The sequence below is a fragment of the Fringilla coelebs genome (assembly GCF_963513975.1).
Source record: "Fringilla coelebs genome assembly, chromosome: Z".
NCBI classification, from domain to species: Eukaryota; Metazoa; Chordata; class Aves; order Passeriformes; family Fringillidae; genus Fringilla; species Fringilla coelebs.
In genome coordinates this window covers 47,821,385-47,849,108 of record NC_140031.1, presented here as the reverse complement: position 1 = coordinate 47,849,108, position 27,724 = coordinate 47,821,385, and the positions used below count along the sequence as shown (strand labels likewise).

Sequence of the window (27,724 nt, the reverse complement as noted above, 5' to 3'; positions counted from 1 at the left end):
TCTTCTCTTCTGGGTACACACAGATGCATAGGCTGTGTAGAATGTAGAATAGATTTTTGTTAAAATCTCTTCACTTCTTGGGACACATTCACAGTAGTCAATGTGTCTTGAAGAACTGTAGCAGAAGGTAAAAAATTATTCAATCACTTCAGAAAACTCATGTCATGAAATATGAAACACAAAGAAATGCAGAGGCTTGAGAGAGGGTATGTGAGCTTGTTCTCTGCTAAGAGAAATCCCATTTTTAACTTTATTCATTCATTTCCGAGTTGGTAAAACTATGGAAAGATTGATGATTCAGCCTTAATAATTACTGTAGAAAATTGGCATCTCCTTCAGAAAGCAAGTTGCTTCTATGAAACTGTTACAGTGTGTCTAGATTTTTTCCTTTAATAAATGCCTGGTCTTTCTGAAAAATTTGCACCAATGCCTGTGGGAGGTATTACAGTGCATTGCAATGATTTTTATAGCCTTTCATCAAGGTGGCTGTGGCTAAATTCATGTTGATTAAACTAGGCAAATACCAAAAACATTGTCATTGTCTTCAATTAAACCTATTTGATTCAACTCTTTTAGAAGTTGTTGTAACTCTTGGCCCTAGAAATACTGCATCGACTTTTCTTGGGAAGTTGAATCAACATTTTCACAGATCAACAGCTGTCTTATACTCAATGAAAGATTTTAAAATTTCTCCTTCTCCCCACCCTAACAATCAGAATGACTGCTAATATACACTAATGGCAGCTTCATGGTGCTATCAAACACATCCTTTTATTGTGATTGATGATGTTTTTATGTTGCTCAGTAATTTGGGCATCATTTTTCTTCTTGAAATTTGCTCACCTCTTGGTGATCATGTACTGTTCTTTCTGGGGTAAATGCAACAGTTCTCTGACAGTGAATCCATAGTGCTGAAAAACATGCCTCAGATCTCGGAGGTAATCTACACCTAAACATCTCAGCTCCTGTCAGTGATTTTCCTTTGAATTAGCTCAAATGGCATTCACATGTACAAAGCTTTCTCAACACATTTTTGGCTGAAGTGTCTGCTAAAAGCAAGACAAGAGTTCAAATTGCTACCACAGTATCCACTCAGAACAAGGACAGTGTTGCCAATTAAAGAGACATCGGGTCTTGTTGTGCTTGATATCTGTAGCGACAGGACAGTAAAATCTGTCTGGAAGGACACTTCCAGAGGATGAGAAATTCAGTGTGAGTTTCACTATATTGACAGAGGCTGTCCCATAGGGAAAATCTGCTGTGACAGCACCTTTTTTCCTGCCTGAGCTCCTGGATGATTTGTTGTTTTTTGTGCTCTTTGCTGCATCACTTTTATGCAGGGCATAAAGTACCAGGATATGAAAGGCATGAGCATGTATTAATCCCTTTTCATTCTTTCTTTTTCCTGGCTTTCCTTCTGGTCCTTGCCACAGCACTGACCAGTATTTTCCAAATGGGATACCTGCATCTTTTATGTCTCGGTGTGCATGTCACTGTCCAGTATTCAGACAGATTCTTAATTCCCCCTGGAAAATGAATTTGCATATATAGGCAATGCAGTGTTAGGGCTGTTCCTGCTGCAGTTTCATCTCTTTGTCACAGCATTTACACAATTTCCGTGCTTAAAGTTTTTCCCAACGCTGTTAGTTTTCATCATCTAAATGAATAGACAGTCCATAGGTAAGAGGGCAAGGGAGAAGGAAATTACATGAACATTCTATTTATGGGGTTTCAAACTTCTAGCCAATGACAGATAAAAGAATATATATAACAAGGTGTGCACAAATGAAGAATATTATGTAATAGGGGGCAAAAAGCTCTGTTTAGACTTCATTAATCAAGAAACCCAGCACCTGGTAAGTTTATTCATTTAAGGATCCAACATCATAAATGCTTTCATGTCTTTTTCAATTTTTAGAAGCTTTCATATTGTTTCACTTGCTCCCTACTTGTTTTCAACATTTTCTTGGTGCTGTTAGCTCCTTTTCTGTTAGAAATCTTCTGTGTTAACTTGCATATGTTTACATGCTGTGAGAATTTTCATCAGCCTTATACAAATCATGTAATATACTGAATATAGCTAACATCAAGTGTGAAACCCATCCTTCCTGCACACATTTGTTTATGTTCTACCCAGATGTGGTGCAGCTGGTTTTTTAGATCACATTTCATGCATCTTGAGATTTCAAAGCTAGACAGGCATTTTTACATGTCCTGTGCTCTTTTTTTTTGTGATTTTTTGGTCATCTGATCCTCTCCTTCTCCCATCTTTGTGCAAATCTGTGTTGGAAACGAAGTACAGTAATGAATTAGAACACAATAATTCCATGTTCTTAGATAAAATGTTATGTAAGCAATTTCTCTGCCCCCTCTGCAGATATTTTATATCTTGCAGTGACTGAAATTCTCAGAATAAGTTTTGACATCACAGGTCATGGACCTTCATGGAGGTTTCCCTGCTGTAGACTGCTGTCTTCAAACAGCTGTTCTCCAGTCTGCATTGGTTTTGCCAGAGCTTCTGCTAGGTAGAAGTGACATCCTACCTCTTCTGCATTGCTCCTGCAAAGAACCGCTTCTTCAGGAAGACAAGCACAGAATAGAATCCCTTTAGACTGACATTGCCTTGGAAGAAGCAAGATTTAGAATAAACACATTTTTGTGCATGTTTTACATTCTTACAAAAAGCATCTGTCTAAAATTCATTATTGGATAGAAACATCCTAACGCTAAGTAGAAGGCTGTTTGTCTAGTTGGTATTACACATTACAGTTTGTACATCCACTTAGATTACATGAAAAATTATATATGTGCAGCATGTAATTATCTACACATAAGACGTAACAATTTAAAACTGAAAACAACTAATTGGCTGGTGATGGCTGGGCCAAATTTGTGATCACAGCAGGATTTTCCAATGAATTACTGCTTAATTTCATGTGATTTAGTGCATAAGGAGTAAATGAAAGATTAAACAGGGTACTTACCATGAGCAAAACTGTATTCTCTTGTGTCACATACTTCCACTGTGACTTCCTTCAGGCAATGCAATCAAACCCTCCATATCTCCGTGTAGTCTCTAAAATGTGCATAAGTAGGCTGTATACAGGATTTAGTTCCTTCCTCTTTGTAAAGCACTTTGAGATTCTTGGAGGGAAAGTCTTTTGTAAATCCAAACAGAAGGACAGAATTGCAGTTGTGCAGTTTCAAACCCCTCTGCATGTTTTTCTGGTTTAAAAGTGTCTTTGTTGATCATGCCATGGAGCAATATAGAGAATATTGTCTAAATTCACAAGTCACTTCAAGTTCAGAACATCTAACATCATGTAACTTCCTTTCCTTGCAATTAAAGAAGAAAATACCCTCCACATACATGTGACTCATTCAAGTAAATGAAATATGCTCTGATTTCTGAAGTTGTGTTCTAATTTCACACATTCAATTTCTTCCAGATTACTACAGACCTAAGGCAGCGTTGCACAGACAGCCATACTGGAACCTCAGCCTCTGCACCTATGGCTGCAGGCATCATTGCCCTGGCACTAGAAGCAAAGTAAGATCTGAGATATATTCTGAAACAAAAATTAATAATACAGGAAGATATTTCTCGTTCATCCAGTACCTTTATGCAGACTTCACACTGTGCTTTGGAACCTTTCTTGTCACAATATACAGTAAACTCCAAAGGGGAGGAAAGGTCTTCATGCTTACTTTACATGAAGGAAAGCTGACACTGTGGAGATGCTGGCAGTACTCAGTGTTGAAGTAACATGAAACAATGTTGAGCACAGGTGGTTTCCATTAAATTATATATAGCATCCTCTCAATGTCTTACAGTTCACTCAGAAGGCTGCCTAGCTCTGTTCTACCCTGCAGGGTACTGTAGGTCACCTCCTCCATTCACCAGGCTCCTCTTAGCAATGTCTGTTCTTGAACACTGAAAGAGGTTTTGGGAGGTGTTAGGTTAACCTGAATATAAGTTAATGTAGTATGAAAAATAAAATCGCAATTTCTGCATCCTGACACAAGTCTATTTTTTAATGTGTGTCAAATTCATCAGCTCTAAAAACTATTAATAGTGTAGCTCCATAGTCCTTGTACCTTTGCTCAAAAAATTTCCTGTCTTAAAAGCATTTTCTCAATTGTATGATTTTGTTCTTTATGCCTAATATGTATCTCTAATGTGCTTCATGGAGCAGCAGAAATGTGGGTGATAGTCAGGTAAATCTGAATTTTAGAACCTTTTGCATTACTTTGTACTCTGTTGGATAATACCTGCAGGTCTAAGATGGAATGCTTCACCCCAAATCCTACTCACACTTTTTAAGTTCTAGGAGATTGATTCTATTGAATTCTGAAGAAAACTAGTTTCCTGTGGGGTCAGCCATTTTCTTTGAAGAAGTAAGAAATTTGCACTCAGTAGTAGATTCAAATTGTGCGTAGTTCGTAACACTAGAATTACGTTTCCATCTTTCATGTTGCTTTCTTTAAAGACAGCTTGACCCAGTATTTGGCACAGCATATTTTTTGCCATTGAGTTATAAGCATAAGAATTTGTAATTGAAGACCTGACATAATCTTAAGTCATGCAGCATGTGTGGCATTGTAAATGTGTTTTCTTAACACAGTTATCAGAGACAAAGGTATTTAGAGAAGTTAATATAGTGTTATTGTGGGAGGTTTTTAACTTTTCACTCTCCTCTTAATCCCAGTTTTAAAATCCTTAAGTTCATTTCAAACAATCTGCAAATGCAGCTAAGACTCTGTGCGTACATTCCAACTTGCTGTAAGTTTTTCTCAGTTAATGAACTGAAATTGGTAATTGATTATTTCTATTTTGTTTTCGTTGAAAGTTTCAGAAAAGTTATATCTTACAAGACCTGCAACAAAGCAGGTTGTGACATCTTAAAACACATTGAGAAGCCTACCCTTTTTAATCTGTGACCTTCGGTGACTCTACCAGTGGGAAATCCATATTAGTGCATATGGACTAGCATTTTTTTTCAAAACTAATGGTAACTATAATAGACATAAAGACAAGACTGTGATAAAGCTTTATATGTGGTGATGGAGATAAAAATGTGCCAGTGACTAAATATCCTAGTAAATCTTTTCTATTTGTAGTGTTCCATTCCATGGTACTAAAAGGGTTTCAGAGTAAAATATGCTGACTTTGCCTCCTTTTAGGTTCTGTTCCATTTCATTAAATGGAAGGTTCTGATTCTAGATCTTAGCCTTTGTATTTGAGTAGATCCAAAGGAATTATATTAATAATACCATAAATATGGTTTTTATTCATTTGTATTTCATTCACTTTCCCTCTTATGTGTACTTAAAATCTGCCACTGCTGCTAACCACAGCCACTAAATAAAAAAGAAGCTAGGGACAAAACTAGTTCTCATGCTATGGCTTTCCATACTGATTTGCTTCACCCCTTTGGAGAAATCTTTGGTCTTGTGACATAGATTATGAAGTACAGCCTTTAGTATTATAGGGAGATCATATTGTAATCTATTCAGTTTTAATGTCTCGGGTTTGCATGTATGGAATCTCTTTTGTTTATTTTATGCAGTTTCTGGATTTCTTATTTATGTGATTTGAAATTTCAGGTTGTATTTTTCAACTGTGATGCCTCTCAATTTAGGTGACCCTAAGTAAATGTTAGGAAGTTTTGAAGCCATTGAAGTATTTTCTACAATACTTTTAAAATGGGATATAATGGACACATGATATTGTGTCTTAGTTAACTGCTTGCTGGAACTATCTTGTTTCAAACAGAGTTTGCATTTTTGTAAATTCTTCATTAGCTTCCTTATTAGTACCTCTCCTAATGGTAGTGTTTATGTGAAAATGTTTTTAAAAGACAAGTTGGAAAAGGGTTTTGCAAGGTTAGCTACATTCTTTGTACAGCAAGCTGTTAAAAATTAGTCCTGAACGCTTCTTGTCTTTGTAATAGTGTATAGTTTCATTCCACTTTGTGCTGGAAAACACAGCAGTTTATACTATGGAAAGGTTTTGAGTCTATGAAAGTCAGTTTTGCCCAGTAGGCAAGTTCCATTCCTGGGAGATATCATGAGTTGAGCAGAGCACTAGTATGGCCTGGGTGTGAGTTAGAACGGCCAAGAGGTTGCTTTAACTCTCATACAAAGGTATGTTCAACCAAACAAAGAAAAAGCAAGACTTATGTCTTGTTCACATTTTCTTTCTTTGACAAGCCCCATATGTAAGGATTGGCAAATAGCTGATCTCTTTCCTGCCTACTACTTGAGCCCTCCACTTAGCCATTTCTTCCAACAGTGATCTGCTTCTGAAATCCTGGTAACAGATTGTTTGAGGATGTTGTTATGCACAATGTGAACACATTTTTATTATTTTTATCTAGTATTTGAGTATCAAAGTGGCAAGTTTTTCCTCAGAAATCAAAGAATTGTAACTGAGTTTCTGACTGCTTGTTTGTAATCTCTGAGGCTGCAGTGCATGGTTGTAAATAGGCAACAACTATTGCACAGACATCTCTTAATTTTCATGTTCTGCAGTTTTCTTATGGTATTTAGGGAGTTAATTGCTTTTCAGTTGTACCCAGTTGATGTTTCCTAGTGTATCTAGTACCTTGATCAGATCCTATGAGTAAATGCTTGCTTGTGTGTTGCACTTAGTCATTACATAATGTCAAATTTTTCTAATTGTAAATGTATAATCAATTTAGTGCACAGAGACAGCAATTTTCTTAATAAAAATAAACTATTTTCATTGCATAGTACCATCTGTTGTTGGTAGCAGAGATACCTTTCTCATTGATAAAAAGGTTGGATCTGGGATTTGAGGAAATCGGAATCAGGCGAGACAATTGCCCTATATTTGTTCCAGAGACCATTGTGCCATGTTCCTTTGAAGAAGCCAAATTTAAATAAAAACCCTTATGTTGCTGACAGAAGAATACATTATACAATTGAACTGTGTGTTCCTGTCTGTAAGCCAGTGCATATTTTCCACCATGTGGTGTATAAACTGGTTTCATTAGTAAGAAGCAGCAACTGAAATGGAAGTATTAGTCCGCTACCTTTTTCCTGTGTGGTATACTCAGCATTATAGCCTTGGAGAGAGTCTGGTTTTGTCCATGATTCTCTTCACTTGAATGATATGGAATCTTAGAATTATTTCATTTGGAAGGGACCTTAAGAATCATCTTGTTCCAACCCCCTGCCATCAGCAGAAACTCTTTTCACTAGACCCGGTTGCTCAGAGCCCCATCCAGCCTGGCCTTGAACAATTCCAAGGGGAAGGACGCCCTCCACTTCTCTAGGCACCCTGTGCCAGTGCTTTACCACCCTGCCAGCAAAGATGTAATCTAAACCCACTCTCTGAAAGAAAGTGTCTTCTCCTCAAAGAGAGGTGCTTCATCCCTCTAATCATTTCCATGGCCCTCCTCTGGACTTGCTCTAACAGGTCAATGTCATTCCTGCATTTGCCTTTTTTTACATGAACCAAGGCTAGAACAAGGTACTGCTGGGAAGAACTAAAGAATTTTGGTGAATTCAGATACTAGTGACAGAGAAGTGACAATGTACCGCATTCCTCTAGAAGACAGTAGTACCAAGTGTAATCACTGAGAAAAAAGGAAAATGGAGTTCACATTGTAACGGGTCAACAGTGTCAGAGTTAGATACTTTGGATTTCTGGCAACTGAACAGATATTTGCATACTTCAGATTGTTTGATTTTCTCACAGAAAGGAGAAAAGCAGTGTACTGTCTAGCAAGGTACAACTTTGGATACAGAGAACGTATTTCTGTGTTATCAAAGTTATTAGGGCTTTGTCATAAATATAGTTGGAGGTTAAAAGTGATGAGACCAGCTGAGGTAAATTGAGGAAGTGCTGTCAAGTCATTTTTTGAGTAGTTTGTTCTTAATATTGAAGTATTTGAAAAACCTAACTATTAATAAATGCTTACTTTAGATCTGGAGGTTTAACCACCTATGCCACTTATGGAATTTCAGTATTATATTGACATTGATTTGGGTGTACTTTAGTTTCTGTTTCTGTGTTCATTTACATATAAATTTGCCAAAGAATAACCATTCAGCCTGAAATTTTCCATTTAACTTGCATTTTAAAGGTTTTAAGAAAATTCCATGCAGACATTTCTTAAACAAGATTAAAAACAAGTAATGTTTGATTGTAATGATTTTTAACTTCTTCATTGAGTTTTTTTGTGTCTGTGCTTTGGAGCAACAGCTAGAAATAAAACTAGTGGATGGCTGTTGTTCTGGTGCCAGGACAATGTGTTTAATTTGTATAAGCTTTTCAAAAATCTCAGTTGGCATTTTCTCAGTTGAGACTTTTAAGCTCTATCCCCTGTAGTTTCTTGGCTCTCCAAGTGTTTTCCAGCATCAGCTTTTAGAGGCTAAACTCTGAAGTTACTCTTGAGGTGCTTCTGACTGTTCACCTTGAGAGCTGGGATTCCAGCTGCTTTTTTCTGTCAGTTCCTTGTGGGAGTAAAAGGAGGAAGGTGGAAGAGGAGCAGTTTGACTGAATTGCAGTGTCCCTATAGTCAGTCTTTTGAAAGTGGAAGACAGGTCAAATCAATAGCCTCTGTACCATAGCTAATGCTAACCATAACTTCCTTTATTAACCTAAGACAATGCTAGCCTTCTCCATCTTCACAGTCAAACTGATTCTAATAGTGGCAATTAACTTAAGGTTTTGTTGCTGTCCTTTCCATGTTATTAATCAGATGGTGAGCATTGTCTTTTGGACAGTCTCATTTTATTGTGCCTTTGGAGATGACATAATAAAATATGTAATTCAGATGCCTTTCTCTCAGGGGTTTTCTCCTCCCAATTTCATCATTATCAGCCTGCATATCAGGCCATTGTTTGTTAGATTTTTGGCACTTACGATTTTTTTTCTCTATGTGCACTGCAGATTTGACACAGGTACATTAGAACACTGTTGCTGGTGGATGTATAGCTGCCTTTACATAGCTGCCACTGTTCATCTAAAGGAATACATCACGCCCTATCACAACTTGTCTGGATTTTATCCTAATAACCAATATAAAGATAATGCAAAAGATGGATTTTTTTTTCTTCCCTTTACAATAAGAGTAGTAAAACATTGAAACACATTGCTGCAGAGGTGGTAGATGCCCCATGCCTGGAAACATTCAAAGTCAGTTCAGTCAGTTCTCAGCAACCTGGTCTAGTTGAACATGTCCCTGCTGATTGCTGGGTACTTGGGCTAAATGGCCTTTAAAGGTTCCTTCCAAGCCCAAACCATTGTGTGATTCTGTGGCTATAGATTCTATGGCAAAGCCTTTCAATGCTGTCTCATGAGGAGAGCAGGATGCATTGCAGAAACTGCGGAGATGCAGCATGGATATAAACTGAATGTTGTAAAGTAGAACTAGAAATTGACTAAAATGATGTTGTACAGGACATGTAGAAGGGTATCCTATCTTACAAATGCTTAATGTGCCTTACTTTAGCCATGACTTTCTAATCTTGATTTCAGTAATTTTTACCAGCCCAACTGGATAAACAATTACTGTCATTCTAGTCCAGCAGCCTAGTGTGAGAAACTGCACCATAGGAAAAAAAGGTACCTATAGGCATAGTACTGTTTTTAAAAAATGCTCAGGGAGAGAAGGCATCTGCTCTCGTTAAATACAACACAATATTTAAATATGTTAAGAATCTGGTTTAAGAACCAAGGTTTCCCTGGTTTTCAATGACTGCATAGTCCCGGGCAGTGTAGGCAGCCAGTTCTGGGTCCTATAAATTTCATTCTGGTCTGTTTTCAGCTCAGGGGAAGCATGGCAGTGTGTGCAATAGGGACAGATAATGATGCTCTGAGAATGCTGCTTAGTGCCTGGTGTTCTGTGCCACAATAGTTTTTTCTTCTTCATTGTTTAGTGGCTCAGTTTATCATTCCCTCTACTACACTGCATTTTAAAAGAGAATACTATTCATCTTCTTGCAGGTAATAGAAAAACTGAAAAATTGGAAGGAGAAAGAAAAGATAGCCAAATGATGGCACCTTTAGATCTAAGAAAAGAAATTCTCCCTGTTGAAGATATAGAGGAAATAGGAAAACTGAAATCGCTGAAGATTTGCCCTTGTCCTAGAAGATAAATGTGTATTAATGTCACAGCGAGGATAGAAATGGCATCTTTTTCACTTTTCAGGTGGACAGGTTGTTAGGAACTGTAAGGAATACTTATCTGTGTAATCAGGCCCTTACTTTGCGACTCACTAACCATCCAACTGTTTGGAATTCTTGCAAAATACTCACAGACTCCCAGTGAATTCCAAGACTGGGGTAGTAGACAAATTAATAACAACAGAGGCACCTGGAATAGCTTCAATAGGAACTGAAAGTCTAGAGGAATTTCCAGTTTAAGCTAGCAGTTAGTGAGATTTAGTAGGGATTTTCAGCAAGCCAAAAGTTTGATTTCTTCTCCTTTGCACTCATTAGGATACAGTATTTGATGGTCATAAAAATTGCCTCTGTATGAAGTGTACTGATTCACCTTGCCTTAAGTTTCATATAACAGAATATTATCATATATTGTTACAGTCTGCTTATGGCAAACCTCCCAGTTGTATAAATAATATCATACAGTTTTTCTGTAAAATTGGAACATGTATTCTGAATACATGGAGTGAAGGAAAGTAGAGAAGATAAATGAAAGTTGTTTTGCTTTAGATACTTTGCAGCTTACATGACCTTGTATCCCTACATGCTGGTAAAATGTCTGATCTATGACTTTGTTTTCATAGTCCATTTCTGACCTGGAGAGACGTACAGCACATCATTGTCAGGACTTCACGTGCAGGACATCTGAATGCTAATGACTGGAAAACCAATGCAGCTGGTTATAAGGGTGAGAGCTTTCTTTCTTCTTTGCTATCGCAGGCAATCTAATATTTGATAATTTTGTTCGACACTATGCTGTGCATAGTTTCAAGACCTTTCAGCCTTGATCTGAAGGGGCCTATCTTCTCTCAGACGAGGAAAACCTTTTAGAATGACTAATGCACAAAACTGTCAGGTACAAAGTGCATTGGCCCAGTTTTCTTAGTCCCTTTCAGTTCCATATCATATACACTGCTGCCAGAAAACTAAGTAAATTATTGGTGTTTAATTTTTCTTTTTATATCTAGTATTCTGATAAAGTAGTAGAGAGTTGAAGATGGAACAGTTCTGGATTCCAACCATGCTCTCACTCAGAATTATTAACAGTTTCAATCAATTTTAAGTTAAGAAACAGTATTTTCAAATTTCATTTTTATATGATAAATCCTACATTATTTATATGTGAAAATTTTGTCATATTTTGGATAAAATTGAATTTTGAGCTGTCGTGACTATTCCTCAGGCATGTAATCATTTTTCAGTGACCTGTCGAGTAGATTTCTAAAATTTTGTACCATCTTCAAAATTTGATAAAAGCTACATCCTAAAAACATTTTTTTCACTTTTGTATGCAAGCAGAAGTAAACACTTGTGCCATTAAATAGAATATATATTTTCAGGATGGCTTAAAACAGAACCTTGAATCTGTACATTTTATTTCAGCACAGTTTGTCTTCTGATTCCCATTCACTACGTTCTTTCTGATTTCACTTTGTATTGCATCCTAAACAAAACCCTGGAATGGCTTATTTCTGGTTCTCTTTTCGTAGCAATTCCACCCAAAACTGACATACCTCTTATAAGATTAGAGTTGATCTGTGCTAGGATCTCCTGAAAGAAAAATGTAATATACAGGAGTTATCAAATCTTTGCCTTGGTTTCACTTTAAAACTGAAGCCTTTATTTAATCTATTTTGGATCAAGGCAGTGCTACTGTGTAGAGCATCTTTAATATACAATTCTGACCTATGACATTTTTATTGCAATGGCATAAAAACCAAACCAAAAAAAACCCTTTTTATTTTTGTATACAAACCAGTCTCTAACTACAGAGAATGTGTTTAGAAATAGATATTTGATCAGGACCTCCTAATCATGTGAAGGTTCTGATGTTCAAGGGCCTGGTTTTATCCCATTTACGTGTGTATGCCACACAAAAACCACAAATAGATACTTCCTTAATTGCACTAACATTACAATATTTTTTATTAAAAATAATTTCCCAGGATTTAAACAGTTTTATCAGGAGATGATGACTCTATCATCACTTTATTGAAGCTATATGAGGGTCAAAGAACACTTTTCAAGTAACATAAAGCAGAGCTATTTTTTCATATCTTAGTTCCAAAATTCTGTATTTTTAATGTTTTTCCACTTGTTGTCCAAGAGACACAAACACGCTGTGAGTCATCTCACAGCAGCTGTCACTCATTATCAAAAGATAAGGTCACACTAAGGTCACACCAGCAGCAGCATTGGCCGCAGGACTTGTTGAACCACTGTTGAACCACTGCTTATTCTGAATCCTTGGAACCATTTTTCTATGCATTGTAACACATACATAGTAACGAAAAGGGATGAAAAAAGGTTTTGTCTCCACTCATGGAAAGTCACAAACATAGATAAGCTCAACTTGGTAACTTGGATTCAGGAAAAACAACTTGAACTGGCTGAACTCGTACTGTAGACTCCATGGTGAAATTGAAAAAGAGGAAGATGAGCTAAATGCTTGACCTCTGCACAGCTCAGGAATCAACCTTAACGCAAATAAAAGCATTAGTTTTAGCTAAATTATTTTGGCAACTTAGGCTGAGTACATGGTTCCAATAAAAATACGTCTCTCTTTAAACTCCTGTTGGTTTTGGAAGAAGGAGAAGCAAAAGATTTAGTTTAAATCACAGCATCCGAACCTGAGTTTAAAAGGAGATTTGCACACCACTGCTGGCAAGACTGAATGAGTTTTTTGAATTGCACATGGCAATATTTATTATAATATTACATTATTATCCTTCACTATCGCCAAGAGTAACAATTAAAGTATGGTTTTTCATAGATGAACAACTCTGATCAAACTGAGTTCCTTAAGGAATTGTATCATAATCTTGTTGATAGCAAGATCCATGGTTCTTCCACAGTGTGTTCTTAAAAGGGGGTGGAAGATTTTTTTTCATTATCTACAGCAGACAGTCACAAGAAACAATCTACCTTGCTTTAGTGCATACTGGTGGAGAAAGGGGAAAACAAGAATAAAGAGAAAAACAGGTCTGCCACTTTAAAAATAAGAACTGAAAGGGTGAAAAACAGCAAAACACTGAAAAAACCTTTCACTCAACAAAGGGTCAGCAAGAGCTGGTAGTTGAAAGTGGGTCAGCATGCCATTTCAGAGGGCTGTTTTGCTGGTCTGCATGGCAACCCTCTCCCTTGCCATAGTCCCTGGCAGTGTTTTGCCTTTGCGGAACACACAGAAAGAGCTCACAGATGTCATTACTGGTTTCAAGATCTCATTTTTTTTCTCCTTACATTTATACAAAGAAGGATTAATTCATGAAAAACACTTAAGACAGCTAGTGATTTGCTAAAGCAGTCCTTGTTATTTGTTTAATTTTCTGGCAAGTAAACAGTACTCATTAAATTCATGTCAATAGAATTAACTTAGGAATGAGCAAGAATTTTTACTTGGTAGGGTTTTTTTTATTGTTTTCTTGTCAGACAGCATGCATCTTTTCTCAGAAACTTGTTATTTTGTAGTCTAAAAAGAAAGACTTGAATACTCAGGCAATTCTCTGTTTAGTCGGTTGTACATATAATTTGTCAGTAGAGAGATTTTTAATAATTAAAGCAGTTAATTAGCTGATTTTATGGAAAAATACTTGAGAGCATCTGTTTTTGTGAAGATATCAAAACTGTTGATCTGTTTCTGGTATGGCAGCTTGGATGCAAATCCTTGTTCTGTCAGCTCTTTAGTCAACAACAGAGCATGCAAGTGCATTCATGAAAAGGAAACTGCATTAATGCAGACTTGTCTCTGAGTTGAAAGATAGAGAATGAAACAGTGCAGTTTTGAGAACAATGATCAAATCATGTAAACAGTTCTTTGTCTGTAAGTGAAGCTCCACATACTGTGAAATTCTGTCTCTGGAGAAACAGACCATTCATAGGGTGTACTACTGATTTGCAGGGAAATTTTTAGAGAATATACTTCACTCTTCCTGGCTCTAAAGCACAGACAATAACACTTCAGTACACAGAAATAAAATGCCACTGAAAGATAAGATAAAATGAAATCAAAAAGCAAAAGATTTTCAGTTTCGGGCAATTCCTAGGCCCGTGGAGATATTTTTCCTAGAGAAACCAAATTACCTCAATTTCCAAGGAGTAAAAAAGGAGTTATGTCGCACCCCTTTAGGTTAGCTAAGGTATCTGCTGCTTCCATTTAAGAGTGACCACTGAAAAGGATTAGTCACTTAATATTTTTGAGCCTTTTAATATAATTGCTTAATATTTAATAAAACTGGTGATTATATTAGTTGTGAGCAGAGTATTAGCAAAGCATTAGTCTGGGAGTGAGAAAGAGATGAGTATATATAGGCTCCTATTTAGAAGACCTAGACTGGACAGATTTATCTTGTGGTAACCAGTAGCCAGGCAGGAATTCAGAAATGAGCAAAAATATCCTTACAATGTGTGCATTTCAGAGGAGACAAATAAACCATTCATAAATACCGTACTGCATATTTTCAATAACTTTAAAATGCAAATAAATTTTAAATTATATTTTTAAGACATTGTCAGAAGCTGGCATAAGACTTTTGGAAAACAGCAAGCTCATAGCTTGTAACTGATTATGTCAAACAATCAAAGCTGTTAATCTGTAAAAAGACCTTCCACTCTTACAGATATTCATGGTATTTTCACATGGTACTGGCAGCCAATATCAACTCCTATCCACCCCTAATGCTCATACACACAGTGGATGGACAAGTGAAATCGAAACTTTGACGTTAGCTATTGTAATATGCCAGCTTTCTTTAGTTGTCAATAAGACACCAAACACATGAAGTTGCATTGGTCTCAATAGGAGAGAGGAACACCATATCCTGTGCAAGCTAGCCTAGTGGGGTTTTGTGCTTGAAATATTAAGGGATGGCCAGCCTAGCTGAACAGGTAGCTTTGGTTGGAAATCAGGAGAAAAAAAAGGAGTTTATCATCTTAGGGAGACTACTGGCAGGATACTCAAGAGAAGTACAAGGATGTCATGCGTTTGTGCAGTGAGAAAACTGGAAGGGCCAAAGCCCAAACAGACCACAATTTGGCTCCTGCAGTAAACAGCAGTTAGCGAATGTTTCTAAAAATACATTGTATTGTACAAATGCATTGTATTTCTATGAATACAATGTATAAATACATTGTTCCTACAAACAAAGGATAGTCTTTTTCCTTTATTGGTTGCAGGGAGAAAGACAAAGGATGAGGAAACGGATGAGGTAGTTAATACCTTTTTACCTTTTAATACCTCTCCTATAATAAGACCCATTGTTCTTTAGGTACCTGAACTGGAAGATGGGAACAGGAAAAAGAATTAAACCCCCATAATCCAAGGGGAAATGGTCAGTGACCTGCCACACCACTTAGATTCATACAACCATATGTGGTCATTTCTGTATGGGATCCAACAAAGGTCCTGAGGGAGCTGGTGCAAGAGCTTGCCACTCTCAGTCATTTACCAGCAGTCCTGGTTAACCAGAGAGGTCCCAGTTGAAGCACCTAGATTAAGGATTTGGGGTCTACAGACCTGTCGGTCTGACCTCTGTGCCAGGGAAGGTCATGGACCAGGTCCTGATGCCATCATGTGACACGTACAGAGCAACCTTTGGCACTGTTTCCCACAGTATTCTCCTGGAGAAACTCACTGCTCATGGTTCAGATGGATGCACAGGTCACTGGATGAAAAAATGACTGGATGGCCAAGCCCAGAGAGTGGCAGGGATTGAGTTAAATTCAGCTGTAACTACTGGTATTCCCCAGGACTGAATACTGGGGCCAGTTCTGTTTAATGTCTTTATCAATAACCTGGACAAGGGGATCAAGTGCACCCTCATTTAGTTTGCAGATGGCACCAAGTTGGATGGAATGCTGTTCAGCTGGAGAGGAAGGAAGGCTCTGCAGAAGAATCTGGTCAGGCTGGATTAATGGACCAGTTTGTGAAATGCAGCAAGGTGGCATTCTGGGTTCTACGCTTGAGTCACAACAACCTTGTGCAGCACTTCAGGCAGGGAGAACAGCGGCTGGGAAGCTGCCTGGCATAAAAGAACCTGGGGTTCTGATCAACATTAGCAGAGTTGGAACATGAGCTTGAGTTCACCAGGTGGCCAGGAAGGCCAGTGACATCCTGGTTTGGATCAGGAAGTGTGGCCAGCAGGACTGGGGCAGTCACCATTCCCCTGTACTTGGCAGCGGTGATGCTGCATTTCAAGTCCTGTGTTAAGTTTTGGAGCCCTCACAACAAGACACTGAGAGTAGGAGTATGTCCAGAAAAAGGCAACAGAGCTATTAAGTCTGATGAGGAGCTGTTGAGGGAGCTCTTGTCTCTTCTCACATGTAACAAGCCAAGAACAAGAATAATTGTGACAGGGAGGTTTAGATTGGATATTAGGGAAAATTTCTTCTATGGAAAGGTTGTCAAGCATTGGAACAGACTGCCCAGGCAAGTGGTGGAATCACCATCCCAGGAAGTGTTTAAAAGATGTATAGATCTGGCATTTGGAGACATGGTTTAGAAGTTGTCTTAGAAGTGTAACGTTAGTGGTTGATCATAAGGATCTTTTCCAGTCCAGATTATTCTGTGATTCTAAGTAGGCTGACAGCAAACATATTCTTGGAAAAGGCAATCTAACTCTGTATACATGGTTGTTCTTAATGGATTGGTGGATGTAAAGTCTGAGAGAGATATTGTTCTCACATAGGTAGGCATTAACCTTCTGTTAGCTGAACTGGTTAGATTAATCTGAACTTTTTGCATTATAGCTCCTGACTGAAAGTTGTTTGAAGTCAGGGCAGCATTTAGTTTAGCACCAGGAAAGAAGAGAAGTAAACGAGCTACAATTACTAGCTTGTCTAGTAATTGTGTTTCCCCCAGCCCTGATAGAACATGTATGATTGGAAAAGTCTGTGTCCTCAAGAATCTCATCCACATTTAAATACCACATGAGTCACAGGTCAACCTCATAACTTTTATAAGTGCTTCATACAGAAATCCTTGCTGCAGCTGAATAAAAGATGTGTGGTTGGATTTGAAAGTAAGATAGCTGAGGAAAGGTGGAGTAAAACATGCATGTCTTAGCAGCAAGTCTAAAATTACTGTCTTTTCACTGGATGGTCTCTGTGATCTTTCCAGGTGACTCTTGTTTACTTCTTGCATACAGCAGTTCAGTTTCTAGCTATGAATAAAGTTTTCTTTAACCTAGTATTAAAATTGCATTAGGATTTTTTCAGTGCCGGGTATGTTAAACCCAAGCAAATTGCCAGGTGACTGAGTTCTGCTAGCCCTGAGTAAGAACTGAAATACCTCTTTGAGATTTGGGGAAGAGAGCTGGAAAATATCTTGAATTATCCAGCCTAGATTGTACTTATTACATTTTTTTTTACTTCCTGACAAAACTGAAGTTACAGACAATGTTGTTTCCAGTTGAAAGACATATAAGGTCAGGAATTTGTCAGTAAAGTTCCAGAAAAGAGGCTGTACAAAGTAGGAAAGGGAATCTTCCAGAGAAGCCAGGCAGGCGTTATTACTTTTCCCAGCCTCAAATTCTTCATTATCAAGGCTTCTCATTTACTTTTTGGATCTGCAACACTCTGTTTTCTGTTCCCTCTGAAAAGTAAGGAATGAAGCTGTAAAAATGTAAAAACAGAGTTCAAACTGAAGCGTCAAGTCTGTGTTGGAGTACATAAAGAAAAATGGATGGACATCCATCATGATTTTGTCTTAGAGTTGATTACTTTCCTGGGGTCATATATTGTAAGTCAAACACATGTTCTAAAATGTACATTAAATCGTTCTAAAGCAGGAGTAATAGCAGGCAAAAGGCAAAACTAGGCTTTAGTGTTCTAAAACAATTGCACTCAGAATTGTCGCCAAACCATGAGCAGCACAGCAGACAAAGAATTTAAATTAGTGCCTCAGCTCAACAACTGAGATAATTTTCCATCTATTTGTCTTAGATATAAAGGTATACAAAATTGCTGTGCTCTGCAGCTCTCTAGTATTCCAAACATTGCCAAGTGGACTGACAGCTCTAACAGGATGCACACCATGAGAGTGATAACCTTTGACATTGTTTTCCTTTTAACAAGCCCAACTCAGACATTTATGAAAACCCTGTAAAGAATTGTGGCACAGGGAGGAAGCGGAGGTTTAAAAGTCTTCCCCTGTGGACCATAAGAGTCTGCCACTTAGTGTGAAATGTAAATTTCTATTTTTCAGTATTAACAAAGAAGAAACAGGATCAATAAATTTTAAAAATTACTGATAAGCTGATAAAATTCTCCAAAGCGAAAGGTTTTAATTGCAGACATTGAACACTGATTTTTAAAAGAGAAGTTCTTGGAAGTTACATGCATTTCATGACCTCTTTATGTCCTAATTCTCAATGCGGTACACTTGTAAGAATATTCTAGGCAAATATCTGTCACGCTTGGATGCATCCATAGCAATGGTGAACAACTTTTGGGAAGGGTAGGTCTGTCTTTTTTAAAAAATAACAAGTACTTCCCATTATGAACAACAAAGCTCTTCTTCACTGCTGTTGCATTGCTATAATGCCTTTTAGTAGTTACAAAACTGGCAGTAGTTCTATTATCAGAGTGTGTCCACTTTTATGGAACTAGGATTCAGGCCACTTAGGAAACAGATCACACTATATACAATGTAGTATTTTAAGCACTTAATGTATCCCGTCAGGATGTAGAATTTCTTGTAATAAAAGGGAAATATAAGAGTCTACATAGGACAACTCAGCTCAGTTAGATGCCTGAAGTTATTTATAACAGTATCCTTTTTTCCCTCCAGAAAAATCAGCTTTTGAGGATATGCTTTTAAGTCAGGGCATGAAGAACCTCACCCACCACTCTGACATTACTGGCCAGTTATTTCTATAGACTTGGCTTACTGTTTAACTTCTTTTGCTTCAGGTTACTGATCAGCATCTACTACATAGGTCCACAGGAATACTGTGAAGTTGGTTTATTTAATTAATTATTTCTTTAGTTATTCTATTCAGCATCATTATCATTAAACAATTTGGAATATACTTTTTCTGTGATTTACTGAATGTTTGTATATCCTTTTTCTGATTAAATTTGAGGCAGCAGAATGCTCCATCAGGAATTAGTGTAAATATCCTGCTGGAGTTCCAATTCTTCAGGATACACAGAGCCTCAGTGTGGGATGGAACAAGAGGGATGCCGTGTGATACATATGTGATACATCTGACAGGAGAGAAATGCAATCTTTGTGTCTCCTGCCAACAATCTGTCAGGATTTCCAGTTACAGTGCCTTTGACTCACCTATCATAATCTGTTCTGATATGAAAGCTAGCACAGACACTCTCACCAAAAGATGTTTTTATTGTTTGATAGAATGACATTGTCTTTGTCCACTATTGAGATATCAAGGAATCCTAAATATATCTCCTAGGGTGAAACTGCTCCTAATAGCGGAGATGAGTACATTTTTTTGCAAGGTGTTGCACAATGTAGTCACAAAATAAGTTTTTCTTTAAAAAAATTTTCAAACCGCCGTGTTTTCCTGTGCTAAAAATCCCCATGCGAAAAATAGAAATTGAAAAAAAAAAAACAATTCAGTTTAAAAAGACTACCACTAGTTAAAAAACTATACCTTCTATTACTGTAGATGCTCCTTAGCCAACTTTATTTCAGCAAACATTTTTTTCACCCTTCTAAACTCATATAATCTTCAGATTTATTCCATTCGCATAAGCTGTCTTATTTCAAGTGAATTAATGTCTTTGGTAAAGGCTTTATGATTTACAGCCAAATGCTGCTGCAGAGAAGTCTTTGAATCCTGCTGCAGAATTTTCATAGCAATCACCAGTCAGCAGTAGTCAGGTTTCCTGTTTCCATCACAACTCTGCTGCTTCAGAGGCAGAAGTAAGCAAGTCTTCCTGGTCATTCTGCCAAGGTTTTCAGCAAAGCTCACTGGTGTTTTCTCTGACTCTGGGCAAGATATCCCCATTATGCAGGGCACATTCTATGTGTGAACACCATGTGTTCTGAAGACTTCTTTAACTTTGTTATCTTATTCACAAACAAAATCTGAGAAGTAAATCAGGAACTGTTGGCATGGGAGAAATTGTTATGGTTGTGCTTGGTACTCATGGATGCTCGCTGCTGACCAGCTGAATCCCAAGACTAAGGCCCTCTGCCTGGAAGCTGCTTATGCTCAGGAGAAGTGGGAACTATTTGGGTGGCACGTGCTGTCACTACCAGAACGGCCTGACTCTGAGAGCCCAAAAGTGTACTTTGCTTCTAGTGCCTTATGTCAACCAATGTCTCTTTAATAACCACTTGACTTTTAAGTTCCTGAAGTAGATAAAATATGTAAGGATGTGAAGGAAAACAGAATCTTGGATTTAATTTCTCAGTGTTTAAGATGCTGTGTTCTAAGGCTATTTTTTTAATAACTGCAAAGCCTCATAGCAGTGTCAAAGTTACATACAAGCTACCCAAAAATGTAGACTGGTTACTGGAGATTTAGTTTCTACTAGCTATCCTGCTAGCTTTTCTGGGCTGTCTGTATTTTATTTTATCAATTAATAGGAGCTTTTTGGCAAAAAGAAAAATGTAAAATCCAGAAGCCTCTTCTTTTTTTGTCAAATCTAATATCAGGTAAAGCCATGATTAGTGTATTACTGGAGAAATTATTTGTACTACTGCAAAAATCAGAAACAGGCATAGACATAACCAGAATCTCAATAAAAGCAATTTTTGAAGTATTCTGTTAGCACCTTTCTGACTATGAAAATGTTGAAAGGCCTGGAGCACCTCTCCTATGCAAAAGGCAAGGAGGGGTAGGGTTGTTCAGCCTAAAGAGAAGGCTCCAGTGAGACCTTACAGTGAGACCCTTTCAATATGTAAAGGGTTCTTAGAAGAAGGACAGAAAAAAATTTTTTATGGAGGTCTTTTGTGACAAGACATGGGGCAATAGTTTTAAATTGAACAAGATGCTTGGTAACAGTCAACATGGCTTTATGAGGGGGAAATCATGCCTGACCTTCTGTGATAGGCCTACAGGACTGATGGATAGGGGCGGAGCAGAGCAACTGGCATCATCTACCTGGACTTGTGCAAAGTGTTTGACATTATACCACTGAACATCCTCGTCTTCAAATGGAAGGGATATGGATTTGATGGATAAGCCACTTGGGTGAAAAACTAGTTAAAAATGGCCACACACAGTGTTGTGTCCATTGTCCACATGGAAACCAGTGACAAGTGGTGTCTCTGCACAGTCAGCACTGTGGCAGATACTGGTCAGCATCTTTGTTGGTGACATGGACAATGCAGTCAAGTGCACTTTTGTCAAATTTGCTGACAACATGAAGCAGTGTGGTACAGTCAGCACACTGGAGAGAAGGAATGATATCCAGAGGGACCTTGAAGGGCTTGAGAGGTGGGTTTGTGTGAAGCTCATGGAATTCAACAAAGCAAAGTGCAAGGTTTTTACACCTGAATTGTGGCAATCCAAGACACACCCACAGGTTGGGCAGAGAAGTGATTGAGAGCAGCCCAGTGGGGAAGGATTTGAGAGTAACTGTTGATGAAAAACTCAACGCGAGCCAGCAGTGTGGACTTGCAGGCCAGGAAGCCAGTCCAATCCTTGGCTGCATTTAAAGGAGTGTGGTCAGCAGGCTGAAGGGGGTGATTCTGCCCTCTACTCTGCTCTGGTGAGATCCTGCCTGGAGTGCTGTATACAGTCCGCAACATAAGAAGGACATGGAACTGTTGGAGCAAGTCCAGAGGAGGGCTGATAAGTTGATATAAGGACTGGAGCATCTTCTCTGCTAAGACAGGCTGAGAAAGTTGAGGCTGTTCAACCTGGAGAAAGGAGGGTTATGTGGAAACCTCATAGCAACCTTGCAGCATATGAAGGGGGCCTAAGGGGAAGCTGGAGAGGGACTCTTCGTCAGGATCTGTAGTGATAGAACAAGGCATAATGGGTGCATATTGAAAGAGGGGAAATTTAGATTAGATATTAGGAAAAAATTCTTTATTGTGAGGGTGGTGAGACACTGGAACAGGTTACCCAGGGAGGCTGTGGATGCCCAACCCTGTTAGTGTTCAAAACCAGGTTGCATAAGGCCTTGAGCAACTTGAGGGGTAAATGTCCTTGCCCATAGAAGAGGGTGTTGGGACTAGTTGATCTTAAAGGTCCTTTCCAACTGCTTTATATTCTATGATTCTGTGATTCTGTGATTTGAATGGTGAGGCACTGGAACAGGTTGCCCAGAGACACTGTGGATGCCTTTTCCCTGGAAGTGCCTCAAGGCCAGATTGGACAGGTTTTCAGCAGCCTGGTGTTGTGGAAGATGTCCCTGCTCACAGCGGTGATGTCAGACTAGATGAGCTTTAAATGTCCCTTGCAACCCAAATCATTCTGTACTTCTATGATCCTATGATATAGAGGCCCTTCAGATTCACATTGTGCATCTTTGTAGCTGCCACTTTTTAAACTGCTTTTTAAGCTGCAAATTCCTCATTTGTCACACTGAAATTGCTACTATTTCTCTCCTGCTTTAGCATTTGATATGTATGTACAAAATGTTTATATTTCAAATGCTGCTTTCACAGTACATAGGATATGATATATAAAATGCCAGAAATATAGCAGGGAGAAAATTTTATGCAAGCCTTTTGTCACATGAGTAAAATAGGAAAGAAGGCTTAGTGTTTAAGTTACTGATGAGACATCTTGATGACAGGCAATGACATTATACCTAACAAATCAAGTTTACATTCCATTTACACTGGAAATGCGTTTTTAGTGTCTGGGACAAATTTTTCTGAAGTCTGCATGATTCTCTGTTATGATTTATCAACACAAGCTATTCATATTTCTCATAGTCAAGTCAAATGGGATATACATCCTAACTTTGATTTGAGGGTAGCTTTGTATGTAAATTAGAAAGTTACTAAATTTTCAGCAGCAATTTCAGACAAAACCAAGGAGATTATGAAAAAGCCAGGGAAGTCTCTCCAGCAGCTCAGAAGACCTTGTTTTTATGGTGTGCTAATGAAGGAATTGCACCAGGGGTAAATAAATGGACTTTAGCCATGAGAAATGTTGTTTCATCTTTAAGATGAAAACATCTTTAAGATTAAAGAGATCAGCTAAAGAGATCAGCTTAATATTTACTTCTTGTTGGGGAGGCAAGTTTTTCTCTGAAACATGCCCTGCACCTGTAAGGCTCTGTGTGTGCCTGTGATTTTGTAGAAATAAAAATGATCAATTAGTACTGCTGTCTGACTGGAGAGAGAATTCAAGACACCTCTACTGATGGACACCTTGATCACACAAGGAGATCACATTTTCAACCCTTCAGTTTAACAAAAACAACAGTCTACTCCTCAGCCACCAGTTTACATTCTATCAACCTCATATTCGTATTTTGTTTGTGAAGGACAAATAACCTTTGTACAAAACAGCCCAATACCCCCTCTGACATTAATGATGCCTAGCGACAGCTGAGCCCAGTAGCAATTCACAGCAGTGATAATGCAGAGCACATAAGTAGGTAGGTGCAAGGTCTGGAGGCATTTTACACTTTGCGCTCTGCAGTCATCATAACCTTTCAGATAGTGCTTTTGATTAATCTGGGCTAGCAATGTCAACTCAGTATCTTTTGCATACAAATCAGAGGCATTTCTAGGCATTTCTCAGAAGACATTTATAGTTCTGTATAGACCACCAGCTTATTGTTAACCTTTGGGACAGGCATCTTGGGATATCGCTCACAGGAATACAAGGATGTACACAGATGAAGAAGCACAATATGAAGGTAGTAGAGAGAAAAATCTGTTTTCTTCTCTAAGACACAACTCCTTTGTTTAACTCTGTGATTCTCTCATTAATTGCTGTAATTTGGTCTTTGAAAATTATGGGCCTCTTCTGGTACCTTCAGCCGCTAACCAGCCCACTGGATCAAGGGCTTTCAATTGGAAATGTTTTGGATGGCCAAATGTCAGTCTACATGGGAGGATTTAAGAGTAACCCTGTCTGTCAGGAAGTTTTTATTTCAATGGGAAGACCTTTCAAGGAAATATAGTATTTCTTTTTCAACTGCAAAAAAACAACCCATCAGGTGCAGAACTTATCACTACACTGCTGCTTTCATGCAAGAGATTTTAAACATTGAGTCATGGACAAATACCACAACCACAAAACTTTGAGTGGTAATTTTTTTTCCTGGATAAAAATTCTTCCTAAGTTCTGTCTTCTAAGTAATTGGTAGGGTAAGAAGGATAGAAAGTTCACTCCATAGATTTTATTTGCATTTTTAATATGCATACTGGGGAAAAAATTCTATGGGTAAATAGCTTAAAAGTGACATAAGTTTCCATCTGAAGGTCACTGACTGGTGGTGGCAATGTTACATGCTTTTCTGCCCTTATTATTGTCAAGAAAAGGTGGGGTGAGGAGAATTTTGGCTCTTTGAGCTCAGAAGGTGGGTTCAACACACAGCATTTTCAAACTGGACAGCTTGAGCTCTAATTCAATATAAGTTGCTAACTGTCAGGAATTAAAAATGCATTTTCCATGGGTTAGCTGAAAAAAATTTCCATTCATGAAAATTTAATCCCTTGCTTTTTGAATGTACTATACAGAGTAACTGTGTGCAGTTACACACCACATGACTTAAGAGTCTTGTTCCTCCCACTTATCTTCCAAGGAGACAGAATAATTATTAATTAAAATTTTAGTGTAAGAATAGACTTATGTCTTCACAGATAAATAAGTACTCATTATCAGATGCAGTGTTTGCAAGATAGACGTCTTAGACTAAGGACAATTCCATCCCAGGAATCATCTTCACACTGCAAAATGTTCATCTAAGCTCTCCTTGTCTTCTTTTGTCTGCTCCACCCACATATAGAAATAGGACATCTCTTTCCCTATCCATTTGTTTCTTGAATACATGAAAGAGAATTCAGAAGGCTGAAGGAATGCAGATTTTATTTTTTTGATACCTTTTAGTTGTGTTTCATTTTGGAACACAGTGCTTGCCTTACATGGCAGAAGAGCTGCATGTAGATGTCTCCAAAGGAAGATTTCCATGCCATGTGCATTTTTGTTTGAGGCTCATGGGGAAGGACACGGGAAAAAAAAACAATCTATTACACAGTCATTACACCTTGCTGTATTTTTCATTGAAGAATCCTTTTCAGCTGACAGTTTTGGACAGTACTAGATATTTGGAAGATGTGATCCTTAAGATTTGGACTGTATCTGTTTGAGAAGGCTGGGGTTTTTTAGAAAGAATCCTTTGAATTTTGGTTTGGCAATTGCTTTCACAAACCTTCTAGAACATGCAGTTGGAAGGACTTATACCATGCTTTGTTGCATTGCTGGTTAAACTTGAACTTGCAATTTTCTCTGGGTTTCTGTGGTAACAACAAAAACGGATTTACTAATATTTGCAATCTAAACTCCTCCTGTGGGAGCTTTTTTGTTTCACCTTCTGCTGTCAGAATTATATCAAGAGCACCAATTTGTCAGAATGGAACATCATGGCTAGAAGCTCTTCCAATTCATCAAAACCCTTTTGCAAGTCTCTGTTTCAATTGGAACAGCAATCAAAAACACATAGTTGATTCAGTAAGTGCTTTTCACCCTCATCAAGCAGACAGCTTTAGGAAGATGGTGGATCTACCTAGTTGGTTGGCAAATGACAAACCTACTGTATACAGGCACAGAAGAGCATCCACAGGCTGCTTACACTCAGGGAAGTTCAGAGAATACAACAGTTACAAAGTGGTCTGTTCATTCTCAAATTTGTCTCAGTTAGCTTCCTTGAATACACATGCATGTGTTTGGCATTTGAGTAATGGAAGTAATCTTCCTCTCATTCATTATGCTCATGTAGCCCCTTGTCATACAAAAGGGCTGAGCTAAATTGAGGCACATGGACAAAGGGCAGACAGAGACAATTTTAGTCACTGGCATTCTGTAGTTCTCATGGTAGGCTGTGTAGGTAGTGCCTCATGCCACTTCTGTAATAAAGCAGTGAACATATTTGTTGAACAAATTAGATATAGTCATTATTGTTCCTGGCAATGAGATTTTGGAGCTTTGAGTGAAAGTAAGGAAGAAGAGTAAAGAAGTAACTCCTGTTAGGATGTGACACTCTGGAGTTAGTCTATGATGAAACCCAAGGGTTTATGCTATAACTGTATCCATTCTGTTTGTACCTTACAGTGAGCCACCTTTATGGATTTGGACTGATGGATGCTGAAGCAATGGTGACAGAAGCAGAAAAGTGGACAACGGTGCCTCCACAGCATGTGTGTGTGGAGAACACAGATCGGCAAATCAAGTAATACCCTCTTGCTGACATAAACTTGTGGAAAGAAATTGGGTATAATATACCCCTCCCTTGCATTATGTATAATGTATAATTTTTAAAGCCATACCAAGAGTCTGTCACATTTATGGATGTAGTGCACAGGAAAAGGCCCTAGTTTTAAGAACATTGCAGAAGGTGAAGGTGTAAAACAGTCCAGACTGGGTAGTGATGGATTTTTATATAGATGATACATCACAGAAGAATATTTGGTTGAATGCATTTCAGTCACCTTTGCAAGAAGAGACAGATGTAACAGTCCAGGATATAAAAAGCAATACTTTTGAAACTGTATGATATTGTCTCTCTCCAATGGTCTTAGGAGAGTCTCTAGTTCAGAGGCCAAAACTGAACTGCTTTTCACTTGCTGAGATAGGTTCTCTGTAGAGCCAGGCTTAAGAGCAAAATTCTGTTATGTGTACTCTATGGAGTATAGAGACAGAATCAAGCATGAAGCACACTTCCAAAGCACTAAGGATATTGTTTGATAATTATAAATGACAGGCTTGATCCATAACTGGTATAGTCTGCAAGGATGTCACGCCAATTTAAACCAGCTGAGTCAGATGCTTTTTGGTACAGTTAACATGTAATACTTGCTGTTACGTAAGCTAGGATTAGCTATGCCAGGCATTTCCTGGGGTTTAGCAACCAGCTGTGATCCCATGACAATCTCAGCTGGCCGCTAAGCCACAATAATGCTCTGTCCCAAAGGCTTATTCTTATTTTACCTTGTGCATGTGCTTAACAGAAACCCAGGCAGTTGCCATTAGCCATTATCTGCAGTGAAATAATTACCCTATAGTGGTATTTTCAGCTAGGAAGCACATGTCTAAACTAGTAATTATAGGCTACTGACTTTTCAGTTGTCCAACATTGTCATTCACTACTAAGCAAAAAACATGGGATTGTGTATTTTACACAAAAAGCAAGAAATGCTGATGTTGTTTGCTATGCTTCTGTTGTAGAACAATACGACCTGACAGCATTGTCCGTTCAATTTACAAAGCCACTGGCTGTTCAGATAATCCTAACCACCATGTGATCTACTTGGAGCATGTTGTTGTACGTATCACTATTACTCACCCTCGACGTGGAGACTTGGCAATTTACCTAACCTCTCCTTCTGGAACTAGGTCACAGCTCTTGGCCAACAGGTATAGTATGACAACC

General features: G+C 38.2%; 1 protein-coding gene across 1 annotated transcript in view; it reads left to right on the top strand.

Annotated features, from left to right (window-relative positions):
- The window catches only part of PCSK5 (proprotein convertase subtilisin/kexin type 5), a 171,280-nt gene that overhangs the window by 118,059 nt on the left and 25,497 nt on the right, over window positions 1–27,724 (top strand). Inside the window, exons 9-12 of the mRNA XM_084225783.1 lie at window positions 3,450–3,550; window positions 10,780–10,883; window positions 26,407–26,524; window positions 27,520–27,708. Of these exons, the coding sequence (XP_084081909.1) occupies window positions 3,450–3,550; window positions 10,780–10,883; window positions 26,407–26,524; window positions 27,520–27,708 (512 nt within the window). The remainder of the gene's footprint in view (window positions 1–3,449; window positions 3,551–10,779; window positions 10,884–26,406; window positions 26,525–27,519; window positions 27,709–27,724) is intronic.